The sequence below is a fragment of the Microtus ochrogaster genome, chromosome 17 (assembly GCF_000317375.1).
Source record: "Microtus ochrogaster isolate Prairie Vole_2 chromosome 17, MicOch1.0, whole genome shotgun sequence".
NCBI lineage: Eukaryota > Metazoa > Chordata > Mammalia > Rodentia > Cricetidae > Microtus > Microtus ochrogaster.
Window position 1 is genome coordinate 9,100,896 of NC_022019.1, and position 18,980 is coordinate 9,119,875.

Below are 18,980 nucleotides of genomic sequence, written 5' to 3' on the forward strand. Positions count from 1 at the left end.
TCTTCAGATGTCATTATTGTCTCCCCTTTACCAAAATTTGCGTCTTGGAACATTTCTAGTCTAGCTGTGGCTACCAACACCCGGATATCTAAAACACAGACTATATCGGGATGTGTGTTCACCACAGTGACATCATACAGTAGAGAGGTCCATGAGGGGGCTGTTATGAATTCCAGAGCAGCTGCCCCTCCCCACTTCCTGTAAGGTCCCTTCCTCTGAGAAACCTAACCCTCCTTCCACACATGGGCAGAATACACTCAGGGGAACATGAGTGTAACTGGACCCCCCGCTGGCTTAGGAAAGTCCCTCTGTGTCCAGCTGTTGGAGAGCACCACCCTCCCTCACAACTCCCTCAGCTTATGGGGCTGCCTCAGACCTGCTCTAGGCTTCCCCAGACAGCCCGCTTCTGTCTTACATCAGCTCTCCGGAATGTGCCGCCCACCATGACCCTCCACAGGCCTCCAGCAGCCAGAGTACCACCCCACCCCCATCCTCATTCAGCTGGTAGCTGAGCCAGCCCAGGAGAATCCAAGATGAGGTGAGAGGGAAAAGAAGCATAGCCGCCCCCAGGCCTGGACATGAGACGGATGACTGAGGTTGGGGACGGCCTTATGCCAAGATGGAAGTCAGCAGGGCTGTAACAGTTCATGAGCTGGAGTCCCAGAGGCTGTCCCCAGCTAAGGGAAAGCTAGATTTTAGGAGAGCCTGCCAGGGGCTCAGGGTCTATTCTAACTACACTTTCTAAACCTGAGGGAATCATCCAAGGAAAGAATTGGAGTTTATTGGGTCCATGTGAGAAGGACGTCAATCAAAACTCCGCCTCGGACTAGTGAGCCACAAACACACTATACTCTCGGGTCAGTCAGAGCTAGCCCAGCACTCCACAGAAGATTCCATTACTCCTTCCTTCCTGACACACAGCCATCCAGGTAAGGGGTCCCTTTGCAGGGAGCTGGGAGAAAAGCAGTAGAAGGTTGGCAAGGTACCCAGGATCTTCCTTTTGTTGGGGTTCTGGGCCTGCCAACTGACCCAAGACTTAGAATTGATTAGAAGAGTGTGATAGCCCATTGCTATCATTTGGGTTAGATTTTTCACTTGGCCTGATGTTGGAACAACCAAAGAAGAATGTAGTCAGCCTCTGGCCTGCCTTCCAGGAGCATCATAACCAATGGAGTAAACTCTGAAACTTGTGAGTGCCCACCGGCCTGTCAGCACAGCAGCTTAGCAAGGGGAGCAGGCACCATAGGAACCATGGAGAGCTTCTGAGAAGGGTCTTGGGTGAAGGCGGCAGGTCCACTAGGGAACTCAGATTATACAGGGACAGATTATACAGACGGACTGAGGACAACTTTGACAATTTTTTTTTTCCTTAGAGCCTCAGGCCTGCACAGGACCCATTTGTAAGAAGATTGATGAGAGACAGGAAAAAAGGCTACTGAGAGCTATTAATCCAGGGACCAGGCTCATCTGTGTAATCAGCTCTGATCAGGACCCACAGATAAATCTGCCTGGGGCCAGCCCTATACTAGGTCCCACCGAGCTAGTACCAATCCTAGAAGGTCACAGCTGCCTGGTGAAGACTGGCTGAGAAGCTGGATGTGGAAACTGTCCCTGGAGCCAAGAGACCCTGAACCATATCCCTGGCTTGCCAAACATTTCTTAACTCAGTGCTGTCCTTGCCAAGCCTATATATTACCCTTATACAACCTATATGTTTCCCAGTGGCTGCTGGAACTGACGGTGGTATTTCCCTGGATTGGAGAACTGTGTTCCTTATTGGGTACGCCTTCCTATGTGGCTATTGGAGTTCCCTCGTCTAGCTTGTTTCCCATAGCAGTGTGAGTTACTCAAAAGCAAGGCTGAGCAGTCAGTGAAACAGTCTGTCACTAGGGCTGGCATTGACCCCACAAGAATAGGAGCCCAGGAAACTCTGCCCCCGCTGGCCCTGCCCACTTACTTGTAGGCTTTGGGGTTGTAGGTCTTCTCTGCAGGGAAGCCAAACATGCCGCAGACCACGTGGGAATTCTTGGCTGTCCAGTGCTTGTCACAGATCTGCTTCCAGGTCTTGCCCTCCTTCACCTCCACGTAGCCCTCTGTCACAGGCTTGCGATGGCGGAAGGCGGAAAGGATGGGCCGAATCCGGATGTCTTCCACCTGTATATTTAGGCTCTGTGAAGAGGGAGATGTAGAAGGAAGACAGGGGTTATGATAGGAGCCTAGCCCTGGACAGGTACCAAACAGCAATTACGTCCTCAGGGATCACAGGCTGAGTTCTTCTGGCCTGCTTCTCTCCGGGCTCTGCAAAAGGCCCTGAGAACTCCCAGAGGGCACATAGCACTGTTACTAACTGCTATATATCGGGAGGTAGTGTGGCAACAGGCACCAAGGACGACCTGGAGTGCTCAGAGAAATCTTGAGGGGCCCCCAAACTCCTCTTTTTCCTACAAGAAACCAGAGAACCGCAGGCAGTAGATTCTTCCTGCATGGGCTTTAAATATAAAAGCATAAGAAAGTATTCTTTGACTCTTCAGAAACTCAAACTCCTCTGGATTTTTTTGCATTTCACTCCAAAGTGTGTGCAAACATACCAACGAGTATGTATGTGTACATGTCCGTGTGTGCTTGTCAGACTGGAGCCCCACGCAGGGGACCTTTAAGCTACCGATGTCACCGGGTGCACCACCTCACATCATTCCTCCCGTGAAAGCCCCCAGAGGCCCTGCTTGCAGGAAAAGAAACAAAGCCACCTAGTGTTGAACATGTCATGTGCAGGAGAGCCTCGAACCTGGGGAGCTGTGAGCTAAATAGGGCTGGGGATGATTATTTGGCCATGGCAAGGCAAGATTCTGAATGTCTTAGAAAGCCCTACCTTCAAAAGAAGGGAGCAGAGAAAAACATATAGCTCAATAAAAACAATTAAAAAAGAAAAAGAAAAAAAGCCACCTTCTAATCTTTTGGGTCAGTGGGAATAGAGGTTTGGGTTTGGGTTGAGAGGGACTCACCCTCTCACTGGCAGGACTCTGATAAAGGAAGAAGAAGAAGGCTAGAGGAGAGGGTGGGGGGAGGTGCCTACTCCTGGATGTGCTCCTCTGTCCCTGACACTCTGCTGGAATGCATTTGTGTGCACAAGTGAGGTCTTTAGGGAGCACGCTGAACGAGAGAAATGACTGGAGGGAGGGGCCACAGGGTTATGTTGACACGTTTCATGCTTCTCCAAGGCACAGCCCATCCAGAAACTCTCTCTTCCTGCCTCCCTCCCTGGAGACATTGCCATATCTTGGCAACAGTCCCTAAAGGAGTCCCTGCTTTCACCCATCTGCCACAGGACTGGCCGCCGAGAGTCCTTTTTAAAGCCTGATCTGTGCTTGATCCTCAATTGGCTCCTTTTCGTCTCTAACACAAAGATGTCTTCGTTAGAGATGCCCATGATCTTCCCTGGCTGATTCCAGCTAGTCCTCCCTCCCTAATGATGTCCCTGGCTCCAAATTTACCCTCAGATACTATGAAATAAGGCGTATAATAGCAACAGCTGCTAACAGTGCTTCGCAGCGAGGAACTCTATGTCAAGCACTTAGCATACAGCCTCTTACCTAATCCCTAAGCAGAATAATGTGGTTTACCGCTACTGTCTACAAATTTACGGAGGAAAAAGCTAGTAATTCGATTTTCTTCCTCAGACCACCCTGGGGTGCTGTGTGAGACACACCCTGAGCAAGGGCAGGGATGGAGAGATGGGGCCAGTAAGGGCCAAGGGGAAGGAAGACTCCAATGACCCAAGAGCCCTGTCTGTCCAGCCAGGATGCAAATGAATCAGAGATTGAACAGAGCCATTATTTGGGTGCCCAGGGATTACTGTCTCCAGCCACAGGCTTCAGAGTCCACAGGTCCTGCAAGGCAGTGGAAAGTATGTGGCTGAGAATAATGACGTTTGGCCCCAGTTCCCTCCAAGCGAAGCGGAAGGAAAGCTACCGGGGCAGCGTTATGTGTTCCAGACTGGATCCTTTACAGCCCTCATCAGCCCACAGGACTCGTGCCACCTGGACACATGGGCAGTGATGAACCAAGAAGTGGCCTGAGGTTTAATCCAAGCCCATGGGCCAGCCCCCTCCTGCCTCTTCCCCCAGCAGGAGGCCCCTGGCATCCAGCGTGGCTACATCATGCCCAGAAGGAAAATTACAGCTGTCCTCATCCACCGCAGGCACGGCTGACATAATTCCATTCACAGATCTTCCATTGGCTGTCAGCAGTTGCACGAGCTTACGGATGGGAGTTGTGACCCCTAGCATGGTACTATAGAGAGAGAAGAGCTGCCTAGGAAGCTTGGCAGCTGCCCTGAGAAGGGACCTGCACAGGGCCTGAGGCCACAAACTGCCAAACTGTCCAAACTCTTGCATGGATGTAGGACAAGATATGGCCCATTGGCAGATCTGTGGGCTTCAGGATGGGGATAGAGAGCCCTAGGATTGGCTTTAGCTATCACTGTCTTCATTCTTCTCCCAGTTCAGTTCATACATGTATTTCTACGATGCCTGCATATATGCATAGTGGTACAGGTATATGCGTGTGTAGTATGCATATCTCTCTGTGCTTCTATGTATCCATGAATTTGAATCTGTCTTTGTGTATTAGGGAGTGAGTACTGTGTCTATGCATGTATGTAGAAGACATGTATATGGTAATCAGGCTGTGTGTGTGCCATGTGGGTCTTTGCTCACATATGTTCATGGTGGTATATGATGGCCCATGTGTGTCTTTGTATGTGTGGAATATGCATCTGAGGCATGGAGGGGGAGAAATGGATTCAATCCCTACAACACTTAAGGAGAGGAAGCAGACAGAATGGGCTTTGCTCTCCTTCTTTTGAGGTAAAACACCTTGTTGACAGGGGTTTCTGTCCTGCCTGATCCCACAGCTGTTCAACCCCAAAAAACCACACTGAGATCTATATTCATTACACGCTGGCTGGTCCATTAGCTCAGGCTTCTTATTAACTCTAACATCTTAAATAAGTGGGGCATTCTCATCTTGCTTCCTCTCTGTGTGGCTTCCTCTGTGACGACTGCAGACTGACTTTTTCCTCTTCTCAGAATTCTCCTGTTCTCCTTGCCCCACCTCTACTTTCTGCCTGGTCGCCCTGCCTATATGTCCTGCCTGGCTACTGGCCAATCAGCGTTTTATTAAAACAATACAATACAAGTGACAGGGTACAAGACCATTGTCCCATAGCAACACCTATCTTTACCTGTACAAACAAGTCCTTCTTCTGGGTGGTACTGGGGTGGTTTGAAAGAGAAAGGCCTCACAGGCTCATGTTTGGGTACTTGGTCCACAGTTGGTGGAACCAGCTGGGAAGGATTAGGGAAAATGGCCACCTTGGAGGAGGCGTGTCCCTGGGGGCAGGTTTTGAGGTTTCGAAAGACTCTTGCCCTTCCCATTGAGCCTCCTACTTGTGGATCAAGGTGTGAGCTGATTGTGCTCTCAGTTGTCCCTGCTGTCACACCGCTGCTCGGCCACCATAGACTAAGCCTCTGAAACCATGAGCCGAACTAACTGCTTTCTTTTCAAAGGTGCCTTGGTATGGTGCTTTGTCGGAGTAATTCAGAAGGAACTAAGATGGGTACTGTCCATTTCGTTCACTCGTTTGCTTTTCACTCAACAAAATACAGGCTGTTGTTCATGGGCCTTGCCAGACTTCTGCGCACCTCTGTGCCCTGTTTCTTCTTTAATGGCACCTACTGTGGAAAGGCACTGCTGGTCAAGTGTCGGTCAACTGCCCTTAAGGCTCTGTCAACAGAACCTTACATCTCTTCCCTTCTTCAGCTACCACACCACCTACAGGACGGCTAATGGTACAGCCCTGCTTATAGGTAAAAACATGAGGAAACTTGGTGAGGTTGGGTAACTTGTTCAAGTTCACAGACTTATTAATAAGCAGGCCAAAATGAAAAGGGAACTGTCTCTAAGGTAGGTTTCATGCAGTGACCACTGGTCCTTGAGGGGTCTCTGCTTTCACGCCACTTTCTTGCCCAATATTGACGTGACTCTAATGCTGTGGATCCTCTGACTCTGACTTCTGGGTGATTCCCCCAGGGCTGCCTGGCACTGCGCATGTTAGAAGTTCAAGATAGTCCCCAGCAGGACTGTGAGTCAGAGGACAGTGGACGTGAGGGGTGAGCTGCTCTTGTCCTCGGGCCAGTAGGAAGCGGCAGGCCAGCTTTGGTGGCACGTACTCAGGGCTCGTGCAAGCTCAGCAACACTCCAGGTCCTGGGAGACCTCAGGCTTAGGAAGCACATGCCTACAAGCACCGCCTCCCCCATCTCACTGCTGTGGAATCCCTCAATGACCACAAGTGCTTGGATTTCCTTTTTCCCAGAACTTGGGTTCCCAAAGAGATTTGTTTGAAATACCAAAGTAAGCAGACTTTTTTTTTTTTTTAAATGTAGGCTTGTTAAAGTTTTGTTGCATGTATTTGTGTGTATGAACATGTGTGTGAACAAGAGAGAATGCCATAGCACAACTGTAGAGAACAGAGGATAGCCCTAAGGACTGAGCTCAGGTCGCCAGCCTTTTGGGCAAGCCTTTTTGCCACTGAGCCATCTCGATGATCCAGGTTTGTACATTAAAATGAAGCCCTGGAATCCAGAAGCCCATCAATCACCTTAAATGTCTTCAACTCTAACTAATGTTTATCTGAATGCTGGTCCTCTTGCCAAAAACAATTATGTCCCAGTACTCCAAATGAGCTGTCCTTCCAGGGTCCTGCCCTTGTCCCACACAGAACGATTCTCCTACCTCTTAGGGAGGCCCCATGAGTGACCAACAGGCACTCTCAGGAGAGGAAACCCAGATACAATGAGCTCAGGGACCTGCCATGCTGTAGCTGCTGCTGGGCTTGTGGAAGGAGAGTAAATGCTAGGAAGGGGATGCCCAGGCTCATGCCACGAGGCTATTTAACAGACACAGCATCTGTTGGTGACTTGTAAATTGTGGAATGTGGCAGTCTGGGATCTCTGCCTATGAGGAATCATCCATTTTGAAAGGCTGGTTAGAAATTGCCTCAGGGTACGATGGGAGGCGAGACACGGCGAGGTGACACACAACTTGCAGCCAACACCTTTCTGGAGTAACCAGAGACGCTGCAGAGAGCAAATGGCCTCTCTGTAGGCATCAGAACCAGGCATATCTTAGCCGGATGCCTTGTCTCTTCCTTCTGTTCCAGAAGCCATAATTTAAGCTCTTACTGGAAGTCACACTGCAGATGGAGTGGAAGAAATGTCATGTACACCGACATCCTCCTGGGATGCACCGTTGGTTGGTAAACCCGATCACTTGGTCTGTCCTCCACTGCTAACAAGCGTCTGCATCTTGCTCAGAAGGCCCACAGCATGCCTTATTTGACTATTGTTTTGGAAGTGGGCTGTCACGTTCAGACTCATCTTCCCGACCTTTCTCAACATCTCATACCACACAACCCAGATGCCCACAATCCTTCCTTATACAGACAGAGCGAGCCATCAAGTGAGTCCCACCTGCCCAACTCTGTAGACCAAGGTTTCTTCTTCCTTTCTTCTACCCTCTCTTCTTCACTCCTATGGCCCCTTTAGCCCCGGCCACACCTCTTCTTGTCTATTGATTTCCCATCTACACTTCTGTAGCCCAAACAGGTATGCAGGGCAATTGTGGCTATTTAAACAGGCCGTTCAAATTCTACCACCTCAGTCCCCTAGACGTCTTCTCAGATCCGATCCGGTCCATGCCCCATCTCTGGTCCAGTGCATGGCCACATTCATTCACAATGACCACAGTATAGTTGTCATACCTCCTTGTGTCTCCCCAGGTCACTGGCTTCAGCCAGTCCCTGCAATTCTCCCCAGCCAATGCTCTGGGTCAAAGAGTCATCTATTGCTTGATTGATTCATAGATACACTTATTGCCTTGTATGTGTTTATAGAGTATTACTATGTACCAGGCCCTGTCTAAGACCCTGAGATGCACAGGTCAACCAGGCATACAAGCTGTTTGCTGTCATAAGATTCTAGTAGAGACAGAGGTGTTATTACATTCATGAAGCACCGTCTCAACCCTACGCATCTCTTCAGTCTTTAAGAAAATCTATTTACATGAGTGTGTGTGTGTGTGTGTGAGTGTGTGTGTGTGTGTGTGTGTGTGTGTGAGCTGCTGGGTGTGTGAAAGCCAGAGGCCGATGCCTGATATTTTCATACTCTATCTTATTTTTTGGGACAGTCTCTCACTGAACCTAAAACCTGCTGATTTGCTGTAGGAAGTCTTACAGCCAGTGGTTTCCCGCCCACTGGGGCGTGGCCTCTTATACTATTATATATACTGATGTAGAGATTGCATTCAGCCTCTTTTCTGGCCCCTCTTTCTGGTTGCTGGATTCAGTTTCTGTTCTCCATTCAAGCAGAGGATTCCGATTTGTGAGTTTACCCCTAAATAATAACCATCAATTTCTCAATTCTGAGCTAGTGTGGGATTTCATTTAAGTATCCTTCCACACTGATTCAGCTAGAACAATTGTCCAACAAGATTCAGGGACCCTTCTGTCTCCACCCCCCAGCATGGGATCATAAACACGGGCTGCCTTGTCTTTTTTTTTTTTTTTTTTTTTAGATGGCATAAGAGATTCTGCATGGCGACGGAACCTGTCCTGGGACTAGCTCTGTAGACCAGGCTGGTCTGTGTCTCTCTCTCTCTCTCTCTCTGTCTGTCTCTTGTTTGTTTGGAGCTTATTGGATTTTTTTTTTTTTTTTTTTTTTTACGTGGGTGCTGGGGAATCAAGCCCGGTTCTTCACGTTTGTGAGGCAAGTACTTGCTGGCTGAGCCATCTCTCCAGCATGCCCCAAATATCTCACATCTGCTTTCTGATGCCCTCATGTAGTCCTTGGTTTGTATTGATTTCTCTCTTTCCACATGATTTTTTATCACCCAACTGGATCACAGCTGTGCCTCAACCCTTTGACAGATCTGGTGGCATAGGCCTGTGATCCTAATACCCAGGAGACCGAGGCAAGGTGGTTGTAAGTTCAAGGCCTGTTTGGGTTTTAGAGAGAGGTCAAAAGCAGCCTGAGCAATTGACCCTGTCTCAAAATAAAGATTTTAACCCAGAAGGGCAAGAGGCAGGGTCTGCAGCAGTAGCCAGGCACGTTGTTTAGAGTTACAGCAATTGTTTTGATGCATGAGGTTCTTAGTAGTAGCAAACACAGAAAAACATTTTTTTGGAATTAGTCAATGGTAGGTTTTGAAAAAAATGCAACAAGGGTACAACTTAGCAAAATGTGTTGGGCACTAAAGCCAAGAAAATAATTTGACTCTTTTTAGTCTTTGTATAATGCAAAATAAGCAGGCAGGCAGTTCTTGCCTCTTGTCAGTCACAACACAAACATTTCTTGTGGGAACCTGTGGACAGACATAGATCTCAGGTTGTCCTCCATCCTCCACATGCGCGTACACACACACACACCTTCATTCCCTTCCCCTTTCAGGATCTGACACACAGTTACCAAGCTGAATTACCCCACAAAACCTGACCCTCGGCACCGGCTTATAGAGACTGGGGAGGTGGGTGCTGTCTGTGAGTGCTTCTAGACATTGCCACAGTAGAAGAATCTGCCTAGATTATAATTATCCAGTGCTCACGATCGAATCAGAAACTCAGAGGTTAAGAAGTTGCCAGTTGGGCTGGAGAGATGGCTCAGTGGTTAAGAGCATTGCCTGCTCTTCCAAAGGTCCTGAGTTCAATTCCCAGCAACCACATGGTGGCTCACAACCATCTGTAATGAGGCCTGGTGCCCTCTTCTGGCCTGCAGACATACACACAGACAGAATATTGTATACATAATAAATAAATAAATAAATATTTAAAAAAAAAAAAGAAGTTGCCAGTAACATTATCTAGCTTTATCACTGACTTCTGACTGGGACCGTGGAACAAAGGGAAAGAAGAAAGGTGCTTCCGTGGTACGTAAGTACGTATGATCTATCTATCTATCTATCTATCTATCTATCTATCTATCTATCTATCTATCTGTAGGCAGAATCTCTCTTGCTCTATGGACCAGGCTGGTCTTGAACTCGCCATCCTCCTGTGTTAGTTCACTGAGGATTACAGGTGTGCGCCATCTTGCCTGGTTTCACTTCTGTGATTTCCTTTCTCATTTTGCGGGGCTGGGGATTTAATCTAGGGCCTCAGACCTGCTGAGCAAATGCTCTACCACTACTAACCTACACCTTTAGTCTTCTTTTTACTTCTTGTTATGAATCAGGGTATCACTAAGTTGCCTAGGTCAGCTTTTGATTCACCCTGTAGATCCACGAAGACTTTGAACTTGCAATTCTCCTACCTCAGCCTGCCAAGGAGCTGGGCTCCAAGGCCTGAACCAGTAGGCCCTGCTCATGTCTGTGGTTTCCACTGTTCAGCTCGGCTCCAGGCTGCCCTGGGAGGGAGGGAAGGTGGTGCAGTGGGGATGGTGCCGAGAGCTGAACTCACACGGACGCCACTCGAGGAACAAGCCGGCTGTCTGTCTGGACCTCCTATAAATCAGGAGCTCTGCACCGCTGCTGGAAAAAGCTTTCATTTTCCAGCCTGGAAGGATGTGAGCAGGTAACAGAGGCTTCTTTAGAGTCTAGGCCAGCCCTGCTGTGGGCAGGAAGCCGGCGAGACACCTGCTCCAGCCACCAAACCCTTGTGGCCCAGGAGCTTCTCTGGCCTTGCCTGGTTCCGAGGCCACAGGCTCGGCAAGTCCTAGGCTGGGCCAGACTATACACTGCATGTCTTTGATTGTACATAGTAATCGTCGCCATGGCAACAAAACAACACGTTTTGAAATCATCTTTCTCCACCGCTAGACGTTGAGCTCAAGAAGGGCATGACTCTATCCATCATTTCCTTCCATCCTCGTGCCCAGCCTAGGGCTCAGTGGCCACGCACACGGAGAATGAATGAACAGATTCTTCTTACAACAGCCTTGTGAGGACATGAGAGAGATTCAGTGTTCATTTTCCAGCATGGCGTTTGTACCTGAACTCTAGGGCAGGTGGCAAAGCCAGCTGAGACTCCACAGGCCTGCCATGCTCATGTCACCAGACTGTCCTCCAGGCCCAGACAGCAGCGCTGCATACCCAGAGTGGCTGTCCTCACTCAACTTAGCCCATTCCCGGATGTTAACTTCCCCCTTACCTCCCCCATTAATCTTCTCTCCAGACCACCATTCTGTGGACCAGTCCAACCCAAAGCTGGAACACATACTGCTCATTTGTTACATCTGAAGCAAAGTATAATGCTTGCACGCTCTAACAACGGCAATGCTGTATGCGTTTGTTTTGTCTCACACCTCTTTCTAAGGTATCTGTGCTTTGCAAAGGGCTGCATGGACAGCTAGCCAGAACCAGCTTTCCAGATTTGCTGGGATCTGTGCTATTTCAAATATTTGCTTCTGTTTTTGCCACATAAATACTCTCTGCTTTTCAGACATGATGACCTATTTTCGGCTGAGAAAGCAAGGTACCTTAGAGCTTATTCTCTTGGGTACCTTATGGTGGCCAATAGTCCCAGCTACATAGAGAGGCTCTCAGGGGACAGAGCACAGACTATGAGCACAGAGTAAGGCCCTATACATCTTCCTATGCACGTTGCCAGAGTGGGAAAGAAAAATAACTCCGGAACACCCAGCTCCAGAGCTCAGCCATCAGAGGGTGCCCTACTCAGTCTTTTCCACTCCTCTCCTGAGAGTTAGGTACAAAGCGTCATTGTCACCTTTTCTTTTCCAGCAGGGGAGTGGTTCAGCTCTCCTGCAATTAGCTGGGGAGCCTGGTTTATATGGAATCTCCCAAAGTATAGCAAGATGGAAATGGACCCCTTTCTTAAACCACCCAGCACATTCTGTTCCTCTGCACGGTGCTGGGATCTGAGACAATGAAACCGCCCAGCTGGGAAGTGCCCACCGTGCTGGAAGCCTCTCTAGAGGCCTTTCCCTGGGCTTCCAGATGCAGGCAGATAAGGCTGCTTCTGGGAGGGAGACATGGAAACATCTGGCGGGGACAGTGACTAATAAAAACCTGGATTCTTTGCTCAGATGCTGTGGTTAAAAGAAAAGAGGGCTTTTTCAGGCCCCACCATCTTTCCAGAAGAATGTGAGCCTGTAGAGTCGGGGGACATACATGGCCTTCTCCTGGCTTTGCAGCATCCCCCTGTTGACCCCTCACGATGTCCTGGGCTACCATTGTTTTAGTGGTGATACCAAGGCTCGGAATCCCTCACAGAATAGACTCCACCCTGGGGATTTCTAGTCCATCCTGCTGACTTAGTTGCCACCACACCTAGTTTTATGTGGTGCTTGGGATTGAACCCTAGGCTTTGAGCATACTAGGCAAGCACACTACCAACTGAGCTACACCTCCAACCCCTTATTTGCTTTTTGTAAAAGAGCCCTTAGGAAATGTGTAAGGCAGACTCACACACTTCTTGACCCACAGGCCCCAGCAGATGCCTTGGAGATACAAGCATGTGACCTAGGGATTTGCACCAGTCGCAGGGTTGCACTGAAAGATGTCTGGATTTGTCATCCTTCCTTATCTAATGCTTTTTCCACCCACCACAGACAGGAAACAAAGTGTCCAGGTTCAAGAGGCTCTGAGGTCCTGGGAGGTTTGCTGGGAGCTCTGTTTTCTGGATTTAAAAATATCCGAGTTGCATATGTCAGCTTTTGTTCCTGTAAAATGTTTTACTTAAAAAATATTTCAATGACTGAACCAAGGTGCATTTGTCTCTACACACTGAGCCACATGGATGTTTTATTATAGTACGATATCAGGGGATCTGAGAAGAATCAGCCACTCTAGACACAATTCCAAGTCTGTCGCCACAAGACTAGAACCCATGCCTTCAGCTACAGGGTCTGACGCTGAGGGCCAACAGCAAGATGAGATGGTACAGCCTACATCAGAAAGAATAGATACCTGTTCAGTGGGTTTCTATAGTAGAAAGGTTGTACAGTCATTCATTGCCCCAGAGGGTGTCTAGAGTGCACAAAGGTGTCCAAGGATGTTGTCAGGACAAGTGAAATTCTACCAATTGCACCTGGCGTAATGACTTAGGCCTTTGGAATCCTCCATGAACTAGGTCAGTTCAATAATGATAACAACACCAACAACCTATCATAAGTCCTTCACAGTCTACAAAGCCTCTTGCCCAGCTCATTCAATTCTTCTCCCCTGCAGAGTACTTAGAAAACCCTTGTCAAGGACAGAGAGGCCACTGCTACCATGGTTACTGACTGTTGCCTAGTATACTCGTTGCAGTCATCAGGAGCCTTGGCATCAAATCTGCGGACTCCTCTTTCTTGTGAGGAAGGGGCTATTTTCCCTCCTCTGGAAAGGGGATTCAGTGTCAAAGAGTCCCAAAGATGTCTCAAGCAGACAGAAAAGTCTGGGGAAGACTAATAAGTAAGATCCCATTAGCCACTTTCCTAACTTAAGAACTACATTTTTCTAACCCTAACCCTAAACCTAAACCTAATCCCTAACCCCTAAACCTAATCCTAACCCCTAGCCCCTAAACACTAATCCTGAGTGCTTAGGGTAGGGTTAGCAAATCCTGGTTCTAAGAACTAGACATGCTTCTGGCATTCATTGCTGAGAAGAATTCATCCAGACTGGTACAGTTTTCCTCCACTCTCTTCTTGAGGCTATCTGGAGCACTCTAGCGGAGATGCAAGCCTTTGGGGGGGTGGTCATCTGGAATATTGTGATCTGCCCTGACCTCCAGACAACAAGTGAGGATGCAGAGTCAATACCTAGCTTCCAGGTCAAGGTTGTGAGAGGCCAGGAGAGGGCCTGGGCGCATAGCACACATCCTCTTTGGCATCACATCTCTGTACATGTGTGACACACATCCACCTCAGTGACTCCCATTTGGCTGCTAGATGCCTCCAACACGAGATGAATGCTTTTCCATAGCTTCTGAGTAAAAGGAGCTTAGAGTTCGACAATCAGAGAATCCCGCTTCTTTCTCCATATAGGAAACTCATTGCAATACTTCTGGCCAGAGGTCACCCAGTTTCTGCTTGAACTCCTCCATCAGCAAGAAGCTCACTACACACAAGGGCAGATGAATCTGTTGAGGGACTCTGTCTCAGCTGAAGCCTGTGTCTCATTCATCACCTGCCTCTCTGTCTTAGCTCTCTCTAGGAGCTGGAATAAATGATAAACATTTGTCTCCATGGTAGCACTCCAAATATTTGAAAAGAACCAACAGTGCCTCTCCCCCAGTATCTCTTCTTGACAAAAAAAGCTTCATTCTCTCATAAGATATGGTTTCCAGACTTGCCTCTGTCCTGATGGCCCTTCCTGTGGGTGACCTAGTTAAGAGATGGACCCAGAACCGAACCTGTGACACAGAAAGTCTGTGTTGTAGTTCACAGTCACCAGATAGCACTACTGATTTACAGTGAGCTTTTAGTCAACCAGCATTTGCAGAAATTAAAAAAAAAATAGCAGTGCCTTTCACTCATCCCCTCCACCCCGTGACTGCGCTCTTGAGCCTGATATCGTTCCCCATATTGGATATTGGATTGTTCAAATGGATATTGAATTGTATAGTGAAAATCCCTGACCCCCAAGTAGAACACAACCTTACATTTTTAGTAGATAACTGTCATATCTGAGACCAATTACTTCAAGTTAATATAGCTTTCCTAAATCTACATTTTATAATTTTATATTCCAGCAGCTTCTCCTAGTTTGATATTTTTCAATCATTTTCTCGGTCTACATGTTTTTGCTTCCAGGCACGTTGCTCAGGCAGGACGCACAGACAGGAACAGAGAGGCGTGGGGCACACCACTAGAGACCGTCCACTGCGTTCACACAAAACTAGTCACCATCTCAGCTCGGGCATAGTGTCCGATAATACCTAATCTAACTGCGTTTCCACCAAAGTTATGTCTCATCCACTCACCCACAATGATTTAATAGGGGCTATTTCTTTAGTCAAGAGGAATGCTTCCATGACTTCAACTATTGACATGAGGCATTTGGAGAAACTTCCCAGCATCCCACAGGCATCCCGTGTAGGTGGTCTGGGCAGTTCCTGGTCAGGCCAGAGCTTATGTGTAAGCATGAGCTGTAACCATGAAACCCAGCGTGCAGGAATCTTCTTGCAACTCAAGGGCTCTCCTAAGGCATCTTGTAGGGCCGACATGACCTACTTTCAGTGGGTATGGAAGGGAGGTCCCAGAAGACAGCTCATTAACTGAAGGTTTCTGTGTGTCTGTGGCTGGACAAGGAAGCCTCACCCTGGCTTATGTCACCGAGCTGGTCTGCCCAACGGGAGGCCTTTTAGGAAATGTGCTGTTCAAAGCCTGTGCCTGTCATCTAGTCTTTCATGTCAGATGTCTGCTCTGTAGCCCTCTGGGTGACTGAATTCACCAGGATCTGTGCACTTGGCTTTGGCACGATGCTCTGGCTGTTCTCGTGACACACACGTGGTTCTGTTCAGCCACTAAGGATTATATTTTCTTTCCGATGGGAATCCTCAGATCATGGCGGATACAACTTCCCCCAACAGATGTCAAAGGTGAACACTGTGTTGCTCATCTTAGACTCTCAACACTTCCAGAATAAAAAAGTACTTCCCAATATATATTTTTTGTCAGACTGTTTACCCCTGTTCCATTTCATTGGGGCTTCTGCTTTGGATGGAACACGTTTTATGGCTGGGAGTGGATCTCAGCTGGTAAAATGACTAGCACTGTGAAGCCTTGGGGTTGGGTCTCTAGCGTCATATAAGCCCAATATGGTAGTGGATGCCTGGGATCCTAACACCAGGAGATGGAGGAAGGAAAATCCGAAATGGAAGGTCCTCATTCTTGGCTACACATTGAGTTTCGGGTCAATTCTGGATACCTGAGATCTTGCACACACCCCAAATTAAGTAAAATAAATAAATAAGTGAATAAACTATGTCACATCTTAGCTGCCCTCCATATACTAAAAATTGTAACTAGTACACTGTAGGAGGTCAGCGAGCATTACTTATGGAAGTGCTGCTCACATGGTCCCCTTTCCAGGATTATTTATTTTTGTTATTGTTATTATTATGTTGTTATTTTGCTAGCAGGAGATGAATCTTATTCTCTCACAACCCCAAATCGACTGATATTTTGCTCTTTTTCCCTTCGCTGGCAATATCTTCTTAGCCACAGATTCCGGGCCTTTCTTCTCTCAACACTCGAAGTGGATAGTCTTGATTCTAGCCGAGTGCAAGGCCACAGGAGATGCCATAAATAAGCTCAGTGTCTACAGAAGCAGGGCAATGCCATGGAGGACTGAATGGCTGCTCTGTGTGCTTCTCTTCACGGTATAGTTTAATACTTGATCTTGGGGGCATCTCTGCCTAAGGGAACAGCAATCTCTGGTATCCATTGCTAAGAAGAAGGACATTCAGAAGTGGGAAATTTGTTCACAATTGGTGCATCCGTGTGTCAGATGCAACGATGATTAAGACGTAGCTTCTGCCTTCCAGGAGCTTCTGGTCTTGTCAGAGAGCAGAGCCACATACAAGTGGGTGCTGTTTCCTTAGGGATGTAGAGTGGGCATGGAGATTTCTGGGACTCTGGGTTGCACAAGGCCATTCTCTTCTACGTCAATCCCATGAGAAAACAAAAGTTTGTGACTGGTATTCAGTCCCTGAACTGCACTGTCTCCGTGGCACTCTTGTTATGAATGAATGACCATGTTTGAAGATGACCACTAAAAGTGGCCTCACACTCTAGCCAAGAGGAGGACGGGAACTCATCCACTCTCCATGCAGGTTGGGCCAGGACCCAGTGTGTACTGTATACCATATACTTTCGGGGCACAGGAAAGAGGAGCAGGGCAGTGGGAGTCATGGAAAGGTAACATCGAGGGCACAGTCTGGGGCCATCACCTGGAGCCTAAATGGGAGTGATTTCACGTCTTTTTTTCTTTTTAAGATAGCTCAGCAGTTAAGAGCACTTGCTACTCTTCCAGAAGACTGAGTCAACCCCCAGAACCTACATGGCAGCTCACAACCATTTGTGCTCTCTTCTGGCCTCCTTGAGCACCAGGTACACATGTGGTACAGAGACATACATGTAAGCAAAACACCCATACACATCATGGTATCTGCTCTCCAGAAATCCTTCAACTTTCCCTCACGTCAAATCTAGCTGGTAGTAATCCCCGTATATACCTAGTACTCAACAAATAGGCAAGACATATTATATGCAAAAAAAGAAAGAAAATACATTCTCAAATAGTGAAGACACTATTTGAGAGCACACAGAGGCTGAGAATACACAGTTGTTTGTGTTTTAACAAAAAAAAGCTTGCCTGAAGATCAGAGTGCAGAACTAAACCCCTAGAGGCCAGGCAGTGGTGGCACACACCTTTAATCCCAGGACTTGGGAGAGAGAGGCAGATGGATCTGTCAGTTCAAGGCTACCCTGGGCTACACAAAATTGTTCCAGTGTAAAAGAGAAACAGAGCTCACACAAAGATCATCCCAGCACTTGGGATCCCATGCCTTTAATCCCAGTACAAGGGAGGTGGAGACAGGAGTGATACGGCTGGGTGGAGAGAGAAATAGAAGGCAGGAGGAGACAGGATCATTGTAGTCTAAGTAGCAATTCAGTCTGAGGCAGTCATGCTAGTGGTGTGGGACAATTGTCTATGTTCTGTCAACTATGTTTTAAATAAACGCTGATTGGCCAGTAGCCAGGCAGGAGTATAGACGGGACAACCAGATAGGAAATAGAGACGGGTCAATGAGAACAGAGAATTCTGGGAAGGAGGAAGCCCATTCCTCCAGCAGTCCTGTCCCCACCACAGAAGAAGGAAGATATGATTGCCCCGCTGAAAAAGGTACCTATCCATGTGGCTAACATAAATAAGAATAATGGATTAATATAAGAGTTAATAAGAAGCCTGAGCTAATGGGCCAATCAGCTGATCATTAATATAGACCTCTGTGTGATTTCTTTGGGGCTAAATGGCTGTGGGACCTGGTGGAAGGACAGAAACCCAGACAACAGACTGGGGATGCAGTCTGAAGACAGGATTGCCCCTTTAGTTTCAACATCGGTAGAGGTAAAAAACTCTCTAGTGGTTGGCTGCTCTGTTTCTCTGATCCTTCAGCTTTCACCTCCTATAGCTAATTCTGAGATTTTATTATTAGACCAATTAGAATTCATGCTACAGGTTCCGGATTCCATGCTCACAACAGTACAAAAAGAAAAGAACATAGAGCTTACCTCTATTTGGTTGATCAATGAGTTGTCAAATTTGAACCCAGGAATCCTCTTGTCACTACATACCACGCCCACATCTTCTGTGTGCTTGCAGTCTGTCACACCCCAGCCATTGGAGGAGCAGGCTGCCAGGGTTGCTTCTTTGCCAGTACAGTGGACATTGTCCAGCCAGATGGGCCCTGAAGGAAGCAGAGGTTGTTAATGCACTTCCAGGTGGCAAGGGTACTAGCGCCTAACACAAAATTCCACCCCAAATTTGGCAAGTGTGTGTAGCTGTCAATTAATTTTTGCTACATGAGATTGTCACACCTAATCTTAGATCACTGGGATTCCCTTGCTAGGACAGGCAGTTGATGTGATCTGAGGAGGAGGTGGTTTGAGCACAATTAGGACAGAAATCATCTTCAATCCTGGAAGTCGTGTGGTATATCAGTTACCTTTCTCAATGTGTGATAAAACGCCCAACAGAGACATAAAGAAGGGTTTACATTGGCTCGTGGTTTACAAACGGATACAGCCGATCATGGCGGGATGACATCAAGAAGTGAGGCCAGGCAGTAGTGGTGCATGTCTTTAATCCCAGCACTCAGGAGGCAGAGGTAGGCGGATCTCTGTGAGTTCAAGGCCAACCTGGTCTACAGAGTGAGCTCCAAGACAGTCAGGATTACACAGAGAAACCCTGTCTTGAAAAA

At 47.8% G+C, this 18,980-nt stretch overlaps 1 protein-coding gene across 1 annotated transcript in view; it reads right to left on the minus strand.

Annotated features, from left to right (window-relative positions):
- Window positions 1-18,980, minus strand: part of Loxl2 (lysyl oxidase like 2) — an 80,164-nt gene that overhangs the window by 27,525 nt on the left and 33,659 nt on the right. Inside the window, exons 3-4 of the mRNA XM_005355453.3 lie at window positions 18,292-18,467; window positions 1,958-2,169 (exon numbers count right to left, since the gene is read on the minus strand). Coding sequence (XP_005355510.1) covers window positions 1,958-2,169; window positions 18,292-18,467 — 388 coding nt within the window. The remainder of the gene's footprint in view (window positions 1-1,957; window positions 2,170-18,291; window positions 18,468-18,980) is intronic.